Source organism: Aquarana catesbeiana, linkage group LG05 (assembly GCF_042186555.1).
Source record: "Aquarana catesbeiana isolate 2022-GZ linkage group LG05, ASM4218655v1, whole genome shotgun sequence".
In the NCBI taxonomy this organism is placed as follows: domain Eukaryota; kingdom Metazoa; phylum Chordata; class Amphibia; order Anura; family Ranidae; genus Aquarana; species Aquarana catesbeiana.
Genome location: NC_133328.1, coordinates 640,184,892 through 640,198,468, shown reverse-complemented (window position 1 = coordinate 640,198,468; position 13,577 = coordinate 640,184,892). Strand labels below are relative to the sequence as shown.

The 13,577-nt window shown below is 48.9% G+C and overlaps 1 protein-coding gene across 1 annotated transcript in view; it reads right to left on the bottom strand.

The window, feature by feature from the left end:
* The window catches only part of LOC141145607 (rho GTPase-activating protein 39-like), a gene marked incomplete at its 5' end in the record, with an annotated part of 174,282 nt that overhangs the window by 53,721 nt on the left and 106,984 nt on the right, over window positions 1–13,577 (bottom strand). Inside the window, 1 exon segment of the mRNA XM_073632433.1 lies at window positions 9,935–10,008. Within this exon segment, the coding sequence (XP_073488534.1) occupies window positions 9,935–10,008 (74 nt within the window).

Here is a 13,577-nt window from a genome sequence, read left to right as displayed (position 1 = left end):
TTCCTCCAAGTTACAAAGAAGGTTGAGAGAAGTGGCCTCTAGGGGGGGGCAGCATTTCCTGCTCTCGGATCACATGACATGCATCCTGTTCATTCTGTAGTGCATACTGTATAGAGAAAGTATAAAAAATATTAAATTTTAGCTGGAAGAGGTGAATTATCTTCCAGATAACAGACAAGGAGAGGGGGGCACGGCGATATCTGATCAGATATGATGGATGTGACAGTGGAGAAGGAAAATCTCATTACTGCCCAGCCCCCCCCCAGAAAAAAAGCTGCGTCTACAATAATGGCATTAGAATGATCATGTTATTGCCAGGGAAGTTTCTTTATACACCGCGGTGGTGACATTCAAACCTGTATTATCCCTTTTTACAGGATTGCCGAGGGTCCCTGCGGACCGGCAGGGCTACAGATGCTAAATCCCCGGGATAAGAGATTAAGTCTGTCCTAATCCATTGTAGTATTCTTCCTCCAGCAGACAGACACATTAAAAGGAAAAACGTCCACGTGTTAATGCCGATGAGCGGAGGGGCCTAATTAAAATGCTGTGTGAATCTGTGGAAGTGCATTCGTGTGGAGGGGAACGGGAGCAGCGGCGGGGGGTTGCCATGGTAACAGGTCGTCACTGCAGTCCGCTCTCCAGAATCCTTATTAATATCGCTCGCTTCTCCGCAGACCTCGCTGCAATAATATGCACGCTCACTGCAGCAAGAGCCCACACCCTCGCTCACCGGCAATGCTGCATGGCCTTCACCGTAAGAGATAACATACCACGTAATGTACCTCTAACCAGATCCTCCAACAACGTATTAAAGGGACACTTCACTTTCTCCAATCGCTACAATCATATATCAACATTAATGTGTTCATGTCATTTTAAAAGTCATTTGCAATCTTTTAAAATCTGCATTTATCCTTAACATGATCCACTCCTGATCCTGTCCTTGTTCACTGCTCCTGATCCTGTCCTCGTTCACCGCTCCCGATCCTGTCCTCGTTCACCGCTCCTGATCCTGTCCTCGTTCACCGCTCCCGATCCTGTCCTCGTTCACCGCTCCCGATCCTGTCCTCGTTCACCGCTCCCGATCCTGTCCTCGTTCATCGCTCCCGATCCTGTCCTCGTTCACCGCTCCTGATCCTGTCCTCGTTCACCGCTCCTGATCTTGTCCTTGTTCACCGCTCCTGATCCTGTCCTCGTTCACCGCTCCTGATCCTGTCTTCGTTCACCACTCCTGATCTTGTCCTTGTTCACCGCTCCTGATCCTGTCCTCGTTCACCGCTCCTGATCCTGTCCTCGTTCACCACTCCTGATCTTGTCCTTGTTCACCGCTCCTGATCCTGTCCTCGTTCACCGCTCCTGATCCTGTCCTTGTTCACCGCTCCCGATCCTGTCCTCGTTCACCGCTCCCGATCCTGTCCTTGTTCACCGCTCCTGATCCTGTCCTCGTTCACCGCTCCTGATCCTGTCCTCGTTCACCACTCCTGATCTTGTCCTTGTTCACCGCTCCTGATCCTGTCCTCGTTCACAGCTCCTGATCCTGTCCTCGTTCACGGCTCCTGATCCTGTCCTCGTTCACCGCTCCCGATCCCAGCCTTGTTCACCGCTCCCGATCCCGTCCTCGTTCACCGCTCCCGATCCCGTCCTCGTTCACCGCTCCCGATCCCGTCCTCGTTCACTGCTCCCGATCCCGTCCTCGTTCACCGCTCCCGATCCCGTCCCCGTTCACCGCTCCCGATCCCATCCTCGTTCACCGCTCCCGATCCCGTCCTCGTTCACCGCTCCCGATCCCGTCCTCATTCACTGCTCCCGTCCCCGTTCACCGCTCCCGATCCCATCCTCGTTCACCGCTCCAGATCCCGTCCTCGTTCACCGCTCCCGATCCCGTCCTCATTCACCGCTCCCGATCCCGTCCCCGTTCACCGCTCCCGATCCCATCCTCGTTCACTGCTCCCGATCCCGTCCTCGTTCACCGCTCCCGATCCCGTCCCCGTTCACCGCTCCCGATCCCATCCTTGTTCACCGCTCCCGATCCCGTCCTCGTTCACCGCTCCCGATCCCGTCCTCATTCACTGCTCCCGATCCCGTCCTCGTTCACCGCTCCCGATCCCGTCCTCGTTCACCGCTCCCGATCCCGTCCTCGTTCACCGCTCCCGATCCCGTCCCCGTTCACCGCTCCCGATCCCATCCTCGTTCACCGCTCCCGATCCCGTCCTCGTTCACCGCTCCCGATCCCGTCCTCATTCACTGCTCCCGATCCCGTCCTCGTTCACCGCTCCCGATCCCGTCCTCGTTCACCGCTCCCGATCCCGTCCTCGTTCACCGCTCCCAATCCCGTCCCCGTTCACCACTCCTGATCCTGTCCTTGTTCACCACTCCTGAGCCTGTCCTCGTTCACCTCTCCTGAGCCTGTCCTCGTTCACCACTCCTGAGCCTGTCCTCGTTCACCACTCCTGAGCCTGTCCTCGTTCACCACTCCTGATCCTTTCCTTGTTCACCACTGCTGATCCTGTCCTTGTTCACTACTCCTGATCCTGTCTCGGGGGGGTTCTTGTTCAGACACACTTCCTGTTATAGTGGGTGTGGTCAATCCGTCCTCCGATGTGGTCTGTCGACCTCAAACAAGTCAAGCGCATGCCCATGCTCTGGGATGGCAGGTCAGCAAGCCCAGACTGGGATCAATGGGTTGCCGACCCCGCCATCCCTGAGCATCAGAAGTGCATGAAACTGGCGCCAGCAACGGAGAGAGCAGGCGGCTGCGGAGGGAGCAGGAGCCGGTGTCATGTCACATTCGGCTATCCATCACATTTTGCCAGGGCATTTTTTCAGCACGAATTAGGGGGAACTCAGTTCCACCACCTCTGGCTCAGGTCTTCTGCTCCCTGCTCACCACTATTACTTGGTAACATTGAAGTCCAGCTTTTGCATTTAGAAGTGATAGCTTATCTCCCAGTAGCTCCCACAGGTCAGATCTCCTGCGCAGATCCCACTGAGTGCCGGACAGGGACATGGGAGATACAGAACAGGTGCCCAGGGTTCAGTGCAGTCATGGGCAGGAGAGGGTGCGTGGTAGGCTGCACCCTCTGTGGTCTCCATTTTGTCCCTGGTGACCAGTTGTTGATGCTCCTACTGTATGATCTCCCTTGCAAGTGACTGTAGTATAGCATAGTATGCTGGGAGGTACTACAGCCGGATAGGTGTTTCAGCTTAATAAAGGTAAGACATATGACAGGTGGTGGAGCTTTTAAGGAGGGGGGGAGAAGATGAGGGCGGTGAAGGGAGGGGGTTGTATGCAGAGGGAAGAGCTATTATTTGATGCCATTTGGCAGGTATGTGTGTGTGGCGGGCATGGTTGAGTTCCTGCACCTTTTCTCTGAGAAAAAAAGCCCTGCATTTTGCTACCTGCTGGAGTGCGCATGCGCGACGCCGCCATATGCGTTCCAACGCTGTTGTAAGACCACTTTGCCACAGGGCCCCTCGTGGGCTCACTTCGCTCGCCACGCTTGAGGCATGGCCTCGCTTCGCTTGGCATAATTATAATCTGACTCTACGTTCACTTGGATGGTGGGGCTTGAACCTGGACTCAGGGGTGTGGTGACAAAATTCTGCGCAAGTGCATATATGTTGGAACGCATATGGCGGCGTCGCGCATATCCAGCGGGTAGCCAAATATGATGGAAGGAAGCTGTGACGGACTCCGGACACCCTGTTGGGTATTTCCGCCAAGAAGCGGCTTCCCAAGTCCTGGAACACGAGACCAATGGATCTGGCTATAGTAACCCCCAAGAACCAGACAACACCAGTCTTGGAGTACACCAGAAATATAACTGTTTATTAGAACAAGAATACAGGCTTTTATACACTTGAGAAGGAGGTTCCCCCTCCTGATCAGATTACCCTAACAATACAAACTGTAACCAGAAACATAAATTAACAAGTCATTTAACCACTTCAGCCCAGGAAGGATTTACCCCCTTCCTGACCAAGAGCACTTTTTGCGATTTGGCACTGCGTCGATTTAACTGTCAATTGCGCGGTCGTGCGACGAAGCACCCAGACAAAATTGACGTCCTTTTTTTCCCACAAATAGAGCTTTCTTTTGGTGGTATTTGATCACCTCTGCGATTTTTATTTTTTGCGCTATAAACAAAAAAAGAGCGACAATTTTGAAAAAAAAAAGCAATATTTTGCACTTTTTGCTATAATAAATATCCCCAAAAGATATATATAAAAAAAAAATTCTTTCTCAGTTTAGGCCAATATGTATTCTACATATTTTTGGTAAAAAAAAAAAAATCACAATAAGCGTATATTGATTGGTTTGCGCAAAAGTCATAGCGTCTACAAAATAGGGGATAGATTTATGGCATTTTTATTAGTAATGGAGGTGATCTGCGATTTTTATCTCCACTGCGACATTATGGCGGACACATCAGACACTTTTGACACCATTTTGGGACCATTGTCATTTATACAGCGATCAGTGCTATAAAAATGCACTGATTACTGTGTAAATGACACTGGCAGGGAAGGGGTTAAACACTAGGGGGCGATCAAGGGGTTAAGTATGTCCTAGGGAGGTGTTCTGTAGGGGGGGATGGGCTACCACTGACATGACAGCGATCACTGCTCCCGATCACAGGGAGCAGTAGATCCCTGTTATGTCACTAGGCAGAACAGGGAAATGTGTTGTTTACAAAGGCATTGCCCCATTCTTCCGCGCCATAACACGATCATGGGCCCCCGGCGGACATCGAGTCCACGGGAACGGTCACGGATTATGCGGCGGGCACGTGCCTACGATGCCGCAATTTAAAGGGGACGTACCTGTACACCCATTTGCCCAGCTGTGCCATTGTGCCGACGTACATCGTTGTGCGCTAGTCGGCATGTGGTTAAACCAGCCTAGGTGACTTTATGCCCACCTGGCCATTGTTGTGATTAATCAGCATTTCACTACAGGTCAGACTTATTGTCACCGAGCTTTACTGGGGGGGGCACTACTGAGCATGTGGAGGCCCCATTAGGAATGAAGGGGGAAAACTGAGCATGGAAGGAAGTATGTAGGACACTAATGGGCACAAAGTCATTATGATGGGCACTAATGGGCATGGGACTCTATACCAGACCCTAGTGAGCATGGGGGCACTATGATGGGTATGACTAAGAATAGAAGGGCACTACTGAGCATAAGGGGCAGTATGAGGGGTTTTACTGTGCAATACTGGGCATTGGGGCCTATGAAAGGCAATACTGAGTATAGGGGCACTAAGGACAAACCTGGACATGGGAGCACAATAAGAGTCAATATGGAGCATTAGGGTACCATGGGGGGGAAACAATAAGGAGTTCTAATATGCATTGTAAGGAAACCATGAGCGACACTACTGAGCAGAAGGGGGCACTATTATATATGAAGGGGGACATCTGAGCATGGGGTTAGTAGACACTAATAGGCAAAAAGGAAGTCTGATGGGCATGGGGCCCCATAATGGGCACTAGTTGGCATGGGGTCACTGTGATGAGTACAACTTACCATAGGGGCATTGTTGTGCATGGGGAACAGTATGAGGAGTATTACTGTGCAATACTGAGCATGGGGAGACTATGAGAGGTAACGCCAGGTTTAGGGGCACCGTGGGCAATTTTGGATATGGGGGCACGATAAAGAGTTCTAATGTGCATGGTGGAACCATAAGGAGCACTAATACGCATGTGGGGCACACTAATGGCCATGAAGGGGCACAATTGAGTATGAGATCAGTATGAGGGACACTAATGGGCACAAGGGCAGTATGATTAGCATAGGGTTTCATAATGGGCACTAGTTGGCAGTATAAGGTGTATTACTGTGCAATACTGGGCATGAGAGGCAATATCAAATATAGGGGCACTGTAGGCAATTCTGGACAAGGGAGCACCATAAAGGGCAATATTGAGCATGGAGGAATCGTGGGGGCACTATTGAGCACATGGGGAGTTCTAATGGGCCTGAAGGGACACAACTGGGCAAGGGGACAGCAAGAGGAACACTAACAGGCACAATGGCAGTTTAATGGGCATGGGGTTTCATGGTGGACACTAGTTGGCATGGGGGCACTAAGATGGGTACAATTACATACGTGGGGCACTAATGATCTAAGGGGGGCAGTATGAGGGGTATTTCTGTACACAGGGGCACGTCTGGGCATGTGGGTGTCAAGAGTGTTGGAAGAACAACAACATGTAATGTAAAGTTTCTTATATAAACTGACAATAAGTACTGTATGCATTATACCTTTCTATCCAGCAAGGTGGCACTGCAGTATGGTAGTGTGTCATTCTATGGTAAAGTAATAACAGGATGTTCTGTCTTTGTTAAGTGTATGTACTTGTATTGTCCGGTTTCCTGTTCCATGCTGTAAGACATGCATTGCTAATCCTCCATGAAAGTAAAGTATTCTCTGCATTCAACAAGCTTCCAACGCATGATTCAATAACCTGATAATAGGTTATGGGCCCAGGCATTGGAGAGGATATCCCAGGCACCCAGCAAACCCAGAGGCACTCAGTGTCAGTGAGTACAGCAAGTCAGTGAATACTGTATACAAACTACTGAAAGATGGCAAGTGGTTCAGATGTGAAGTTTGCAACAGCAATGAACAATGCCAATGACCAGCTATGGAAGTTTAAACTTGAAATGCTTTTTAGCATGGATGAATTGTGGCAAGTGGTAAATACAGACAGGCCCACAGACGGAGAGACGGAGGACTGGGATAGGAAGACTAAACAAGCAAAAGCGATTATAACCTTACTAGGGGAAGATGACTAGCTTATCCACATAATGCCGCATACACACGATCGGAAATTCGGCCAGCAAAAGACCGATGAGAGCTTTTGATCGGAAAATGCGACCGTGTGTATGCTCTATCGGACTTTTGCTGGCCGAATTCCAGCCAGCAAAAGATTGAGAGCATGTTGTCAATTTTTCGGTCGGAAAAAGTTCCGATCGGAAATTCCGACCGTCTGTAACAATTCCGACGCACAAAATTTCTACGCATGCTCGGAAACAATAACACGCATCCTCGGAAGCATTGAACTTCATTTTCTTGGCTCGTCGTAGTGTTGTACGTCACCGTGATGTTGACGGCCGAAGGTTCAGAGAACTTTTGTGTGACCGTGTGTATGAAAGGCAAGATTGAGCGGAATTCCGTCGGAAAAACCATCCAAGATTTTTCTGACGGAAAATCCACTCGTGTGTACAGGACTTAAGAACAGAGAAAACGACCAAAGGTATGTGGACTTCATTACAAAAGCTGCATGAGTGTTCAAGTCTAAACAGCGAACTGTTTCTTTAAGAAAGTTGTACAAGATGAGACTAGATGAAGGCCAGCAAATGTGTGACCACGTGAATGCTATCCTAGAGATCATAGAGGAGCTGCGTGCCATCGGAGAGGACATCCTCTGCAGCCTTCCAGAGACATACTGTATACTGCTCTCATTAATGCTTTAGAAACCAGACCCGAGCAGGAACTGACACTGGAATATGTCAAAGGGAAATTAATCGATGAATATGACAGAAGGAAAGAAAATATGCACCACGATGACAAAGCTATTAAGATGTACAAAGGCACAAAGCATAACAAAGAAAGCAGAGCCTGTTTTCGCTGCAAAGGACCGGTCACATAAAAAAGGACTGTTCTATCTGGAAAGCTGAGCAGCAAAAGCTAGAGCTAACCACAAAAGAAAGAATCAAAGCAAACACAAAGGAAACTGCAGACACATCATGGAGTGGCACCTTTAAAGTAACACAAAGTGGCGAGCCATGTGGCTGGTGCATAGACTCAGGTGCGACAAGCCACATGACTAGCAATGAGACCTTCTTCACAAACATTGATTACAGTGCAAAAGACAAAGTTTTCTGAGCAAACGGGAAAAGCATCATCTCAGAAGGTAAAGGCCATGGCTTCCTGAACTGCATTAGTGTCCTTGTAAATAAAGTTCTGTATGTTCCAGAACTAGAAGGCAGCCATCTATCAGTGAAAAGTCCTGCAAACAACTGTCTCACAGTTAAGTTCCATGGTGATGAATGCACAATTCACAATAATAAGCGATTGCTCGCAAAAAGGAAAACTGGATGATCACCTATACAGGCTTATCACCACAGACCAGCAAGCCAATATAGTCTCTAATGACATACATAGCAAATGTATTCACTTATGGCACAGGCAGCCAATAACAAGAGACTGCTAAGGAGTGTAGCCAATAACAAGGGACTGCCAAGCAGTGTAGCCAATAACAAGAGACTGCTGAGGAATGTAGCCAATAACAAGGGACTGCCAAGCAGTGTAGCCAATAACAAGAGACTGCTGAGGAGTGTAGCCAATAACAAGAGACTGCTGAGGAGTGTAGCCAATAACAAGAGACTGCTGAGGAGTGTAGCCAATAACAAGAGACTGCTGAGGAGTGTAGCCAATAACAAGGGACTGCTGAGGAGCATAGCCAATAACAAGAGGCTGCTGAGGAGTGTAGCCAATAACAAGATACTGCTGAGGAGTGTAGCCAATAACAAGGGACTGCTGAGGATTGTAGCCAATAACAAGAGACTGCTGAGGAGTGTAGCCAATAACAAGAGGCTGCTGAGGAGTGTAGCCAATAACAAGAGACGGCTGAGGAGTGTAGCCAATAACAAGGGACTGCTGAGGAGTGTAGCCAATAACAAGGGACTGCTGAGGAGTGTAGCCAATAACAAGGGACTGCTGAGGAGTGTAGCCAATAACAAGGGACTGCTGAGGAGTGTAGCCAATAACAAGAGACTGCTGAGGAGTGAGGACACATTACAAGACTTGGTTGAGGATTGTTGGCACATCACAGCAGACTGTAGAATCGGGAGTGTAGTCACATTACAAGAGACTGTTACCCAGACCTACCCAAAAAAGGACTCCAACCCAAAAGAAATAATTCACCTAAAACACCCCCCAAATTGTCATAGGAGCTATTTCTACTTCCCTGGCCCCCACCCTGTGAGTAGAGGGTATGAGAGGTATTTTGGGTGTTGGGGAGCTAGGGGTGAAGAGGGAGGAGGAGGCATGAGGGGTGGCGGTACGGGGGGGGGGAGGGAGTTTTAGAGGGAGAGGTATAGAGAGGTGGTAGCAGTATAGAGGGAAAGGTGGGGTATAGAGAGAAAGGGGAGGATAGGTATGGGGGAGGGTGGTAAAGAGGGAGTAGGGGGGTAATATAGAGGGGGGGGAGAGGAAGGGGGTGGTAGAGGTATAGAGGGAAGAGAGAAAAGTATAGAAGAAGGGGTATGGAGGGGGGGTATAGAGGAAGAGGTATGGGGTATAGAGGAAGGGGGGGTGACCAGGGAGAGAGGGAGGGGGTAGTGGCATATAGAGGAAGAGGTATGGGGGGGTAGTATGGGGGAAATATAGAGGAAGAGGTATGGGGTATAGAGGGAGGGCGGGGAACCAGGGAGAGAGGGAGGGGGTAGTGGCATATAGAGGAATGGAGGGGGTGTATAGAGGAAGAGGTATGGGGGGGGGGTATAGAGGAAGAGGTATGGAGGGGGTGGTAGTATGGAGGGGGGTATAGAGGAAGAGGTATGGGGTACCAGGGAGAGAGGGAGGGGGTAGTGGCATATAGAGGAAAAGGTATGGGGGGGGGTATAGAGGAAGAGGTATGGGGTACCAGGGAGAGAGGGAGGGGGTAGTGGCATATAGAGGAAAAGGTATGGGGGGGGTATAGAGGAAGAGGTATGGGGTATAGAGGGGGCGAGGGGAACCAGGGAGAGAGGGAGGAGGTAGTGGCATATAGCAGAAGAGGTATTGAGGGGGGGGGGCGGTAGTATGGGGGAGGGGGGTATAGAGGAAGAGGGGGGGAAGGCAGAAGGTTGGAGAGGAGGACACAGTGACAGAGATGGAGTGAGGACAGAAGGAGGAGTGTGGAGGTTACGCACCTTTTTCGCTCCCAGCAAGGCCGCTTTTTGGAGTTTCCTGTAGCAGTATTTGGCGTACGTGCTGATTGCCACCCCTGGAATTAGAAGACAGAAGACACAGTGAGCCGTTGTGACTACAGTGACAGTGACGGTCCCTTTATTACCCCCCAAACTGCCAATCACCCGATATTACTAGAAGAGGAAACAGCAGGGATGGTGTTAGTGGTAGGGGGAGGCCAGGATTACTGGAAACCAGAGATAATGAACCAGACAGGATCAGCTCATCCATCACATACCGGTCCCTGGTCCTGACATGACATAACAGAGGAGCAGATGACACATGTTCTATAATCAGACTCTCGACATTGATATCTATTGATCCCTATCATATCACCAACACAGCCAATCCTTATTGTACTGTACTGCCAAATGATGGGCCATAGGTGTGCCCTCTACTTCATCATTTACCCCTCACTGTGCCAGTTTATTACACAGACCTGAGATATGGTTTATAGTACTGTATATATTGAAAACCCAACAATACAAGGTGATTCCAGAGGGCCAGACTCTGTGGTCATGGGATATAATGGTTTTATACAGTTATATAGCTCTGACATATACCGCAGTGCTGTACAGAGAACACTGAGCCAGTCACATCAGTCTTTGTACCAGAGGAGCTTACACTCTAATGTCCCCCACAATCACACACTGTTATTATACATTTATATAGCTCTGACATATATTGCAGTGCTGTACAGAGAACACTGAGCCAGCCACATCAGACTCTGTACCAGAGGAGCTTACACTCTAATGTCCCCACCACCACCCCAAAAAATAGGGCCACTTTGATGCTAATCGGGCACTGGGTACATTTTGGATTGGGGGTTCCCTCTTCTATATAGTAGAGGGATGTGAAGACGGAGCCTGCATTGCTCTTATTGTAGCCCGGTGGCACGCCGCTCTGGAGGTCATGGAGATTCCTGGTTATTTCACGGCTCAGTAAGCGGCCCATCTATAAGATGAATGGCTCTGCTACCGGCGTCCGCCTAGTTTACACTCCGCTCAGGTACTTGCAGACATTATAGTACATCAGCCACAAGGAGAGCCCCCCCCCCCATTCCGAATGAAGGAGACGCAGACCTCCAAACTGCTACTGATTCTCCACAGGTAACCATTGGATGTGACGACCCCCATTGGCTAAAATGCCAACAAAATCATCGCCCTGGTAAGGGTAAATTTTTCCAGGAAAGTTTCCTGTTACAATGGCAACCAATTAGATTCTTTGATTTATTTTAAAATTCGTTTTTCTTACAATGTAAACGAATTCTGGAGTCACAAGACCAACAAACAAGAATGAACAATGTAATAGACAACAGTGTCAATTCACCAAAAGTCTAATGGCTCCTTTCACGTCACATGCGGTAGGCCTGTGCAGTCCCACCGCATGGATAAGGCAAAATACCTTGTCTCATGTGTGCCTGGTGTGATAGAGTCACCCGAGACAGGGGCTTTTGGAGGGGACTGAATGCTAGCCTCTTACCTACCGACTATGGGCCCTGGCATTTGAGGGAGCTGCAAGCATTTGGGAAGATGTTCTGTTATGTAATGCAAAAGGACATTATTAAAAAGGCCATGATGGTCTCTGCCAGCTTGGGACTCATAGCTGATGCTGATGTCATCAGCAAGCCACCTGTCTGGGGCCCCCTGCCTTGTGTTTATTGTAAGTAGGTCTAGTGTGCCGCCTAAGGGTCTTTCACCCATTGTTGTTTGTGCTAATTAACTCTGCTATTGTGTGAAGGTGTTCTGTGTTTATACTTATGATTATGTGTATTGTAGTTTGTGAGCTAGGAGACGGCAAGTGTGACCTGGAAGGTCAGACCTCTGAGTCATCCAGGGAGTTAATTAACATCATGTTTATAGTATAGGTTGTTGTAATTATATTCCTGTGTGCAGGTTGTAATGTTAGATGAATTTGATCAGAAGGGGGGAATGTCCTTCTCAAGTGTATAAAAGCCTGTATACTTGTTCAAATAAACAGTTCTTATTCTGGTTTACTGGTACTGCCTGGTTCTTGGGGTAACTTAGCCAGATTCACAGGTGGTCTCGTGTTCCAGAGCTTAGGAAGCTATATACCGATGGAAGCACTCAAGCGGAGTGTGGGAAGCGATTCCGTCACACCTGGTTATTATTATTATTATACATGATTTTTTATAGCACCGACAGTTTACGCAGCGCTTTACAACATGAGGGCAGACAGTACAATTACAATACAATTTAATACAGGAGGAATCAGAGGGCCCTGACCTTTACAGCTTACAATTTTAGAGGGAGGGCAAGAGATACAAGACTTAATACCTGTGGGGGATGTGCTGATGGAGAAAATAAAAGTACAGTTGTTAGGTGAGGGCAGGATAGGCTTCTCTGAAGGGAAGAGTTTTCAGGGATCCTCTGAAAGTGGACAGAGTAGGAGAGAGTCGAACAGATTGGGGTAGGGAGTTCTAGTAGATGAGAGGCTCTGGAAAAGTTCTGGAGACAGGCGTGGGAGGTGACGAGGGAGCTAGAGAGTAGGAGGTCTTGGGAGGAACAAAGAGAGCGGTTTGGTTGGTATTTTGAGACTAGATTATTGATGTAGCTGGGGGCAGAGTTGTGGATGGCTTTGTAAGTTGTTAGTATCTAAAGTATTTAATTTGTTGGGTGAGTAGAAGCCAATGGAAGGATTGGCAGAGAGGGGTAGCAGACACCGAGCGATTTGTGAGGTGCATGGGCCTGTCAGCAGCATTCATGATGGACTGAAGGGGGATATCCTATGTAATGGTAAGCCAATGAGGAGGGAGTTGCGGTAGTCGAGGTAAGAGATGATCAGGGAGTGGATTAGAAGCTTTGTGATGTCATTGGTAAGGAAGAGGCATATCTTGGAGATGTTGCAGGGGTTGAGGTGGCAAGCTTTGGACAGTGATTGGATGTGGAGCCAAAAGATTAGATCAGAGTCCAGAATTACACCTAGCACCCTGGCATGCGGGGACAGGTTGATCGCTGAGCCGTTGATTTTGACAGAGATATTAGGGGAAGAGGCACGTGGGGGAGGAAATATCATGAGCTCGGTTTTGGACAGGTTGAGTTTGAGGAAGTGATGGTACATCCAAGCTGATATGTTTGTTAGTAAATTAGTGATATGGACTGATGGAGTGAGCTGAGGGGTGGAGAGATAGATAGGGGTGGAGAGATAGGTCTGGGTGTCGTCAGCGTGGAAATGATACTGAAAGCCATCAACTGACCCAGGTTGGAGGTGTAGATTGAGAACAGGAGAGGCTCAAGAACAGATCCTTGGGGGACCTCGATGGAGAAGGGAAGAGGAGAGGAGGAAGTAGAATTGTAAGTGACACTGAAGGTGTGGTGAGATAGGTAGGATGAAACCCATCGAAGAGTACAGTCCCAGAGACCCAAGGAGAGGAGTTTTTAAGGAGGAGGGGGGTGGTCCACTGTGTCAAAGGCAGCAGAGAGGTCCAGGAGGAGTAGTACATAATAGTGTCCATTGGTTTTAGCCATAAGTAGGTCGTTTGTGAGTTTAAGGAGAGCCGTTTCCGTGGAGTGTTGAGGGCAAAATCCGGACTGAAGGGGATCAAGAAGTTTGTTCTTAATCAGATGGTTGCTCAATCGGTCATAG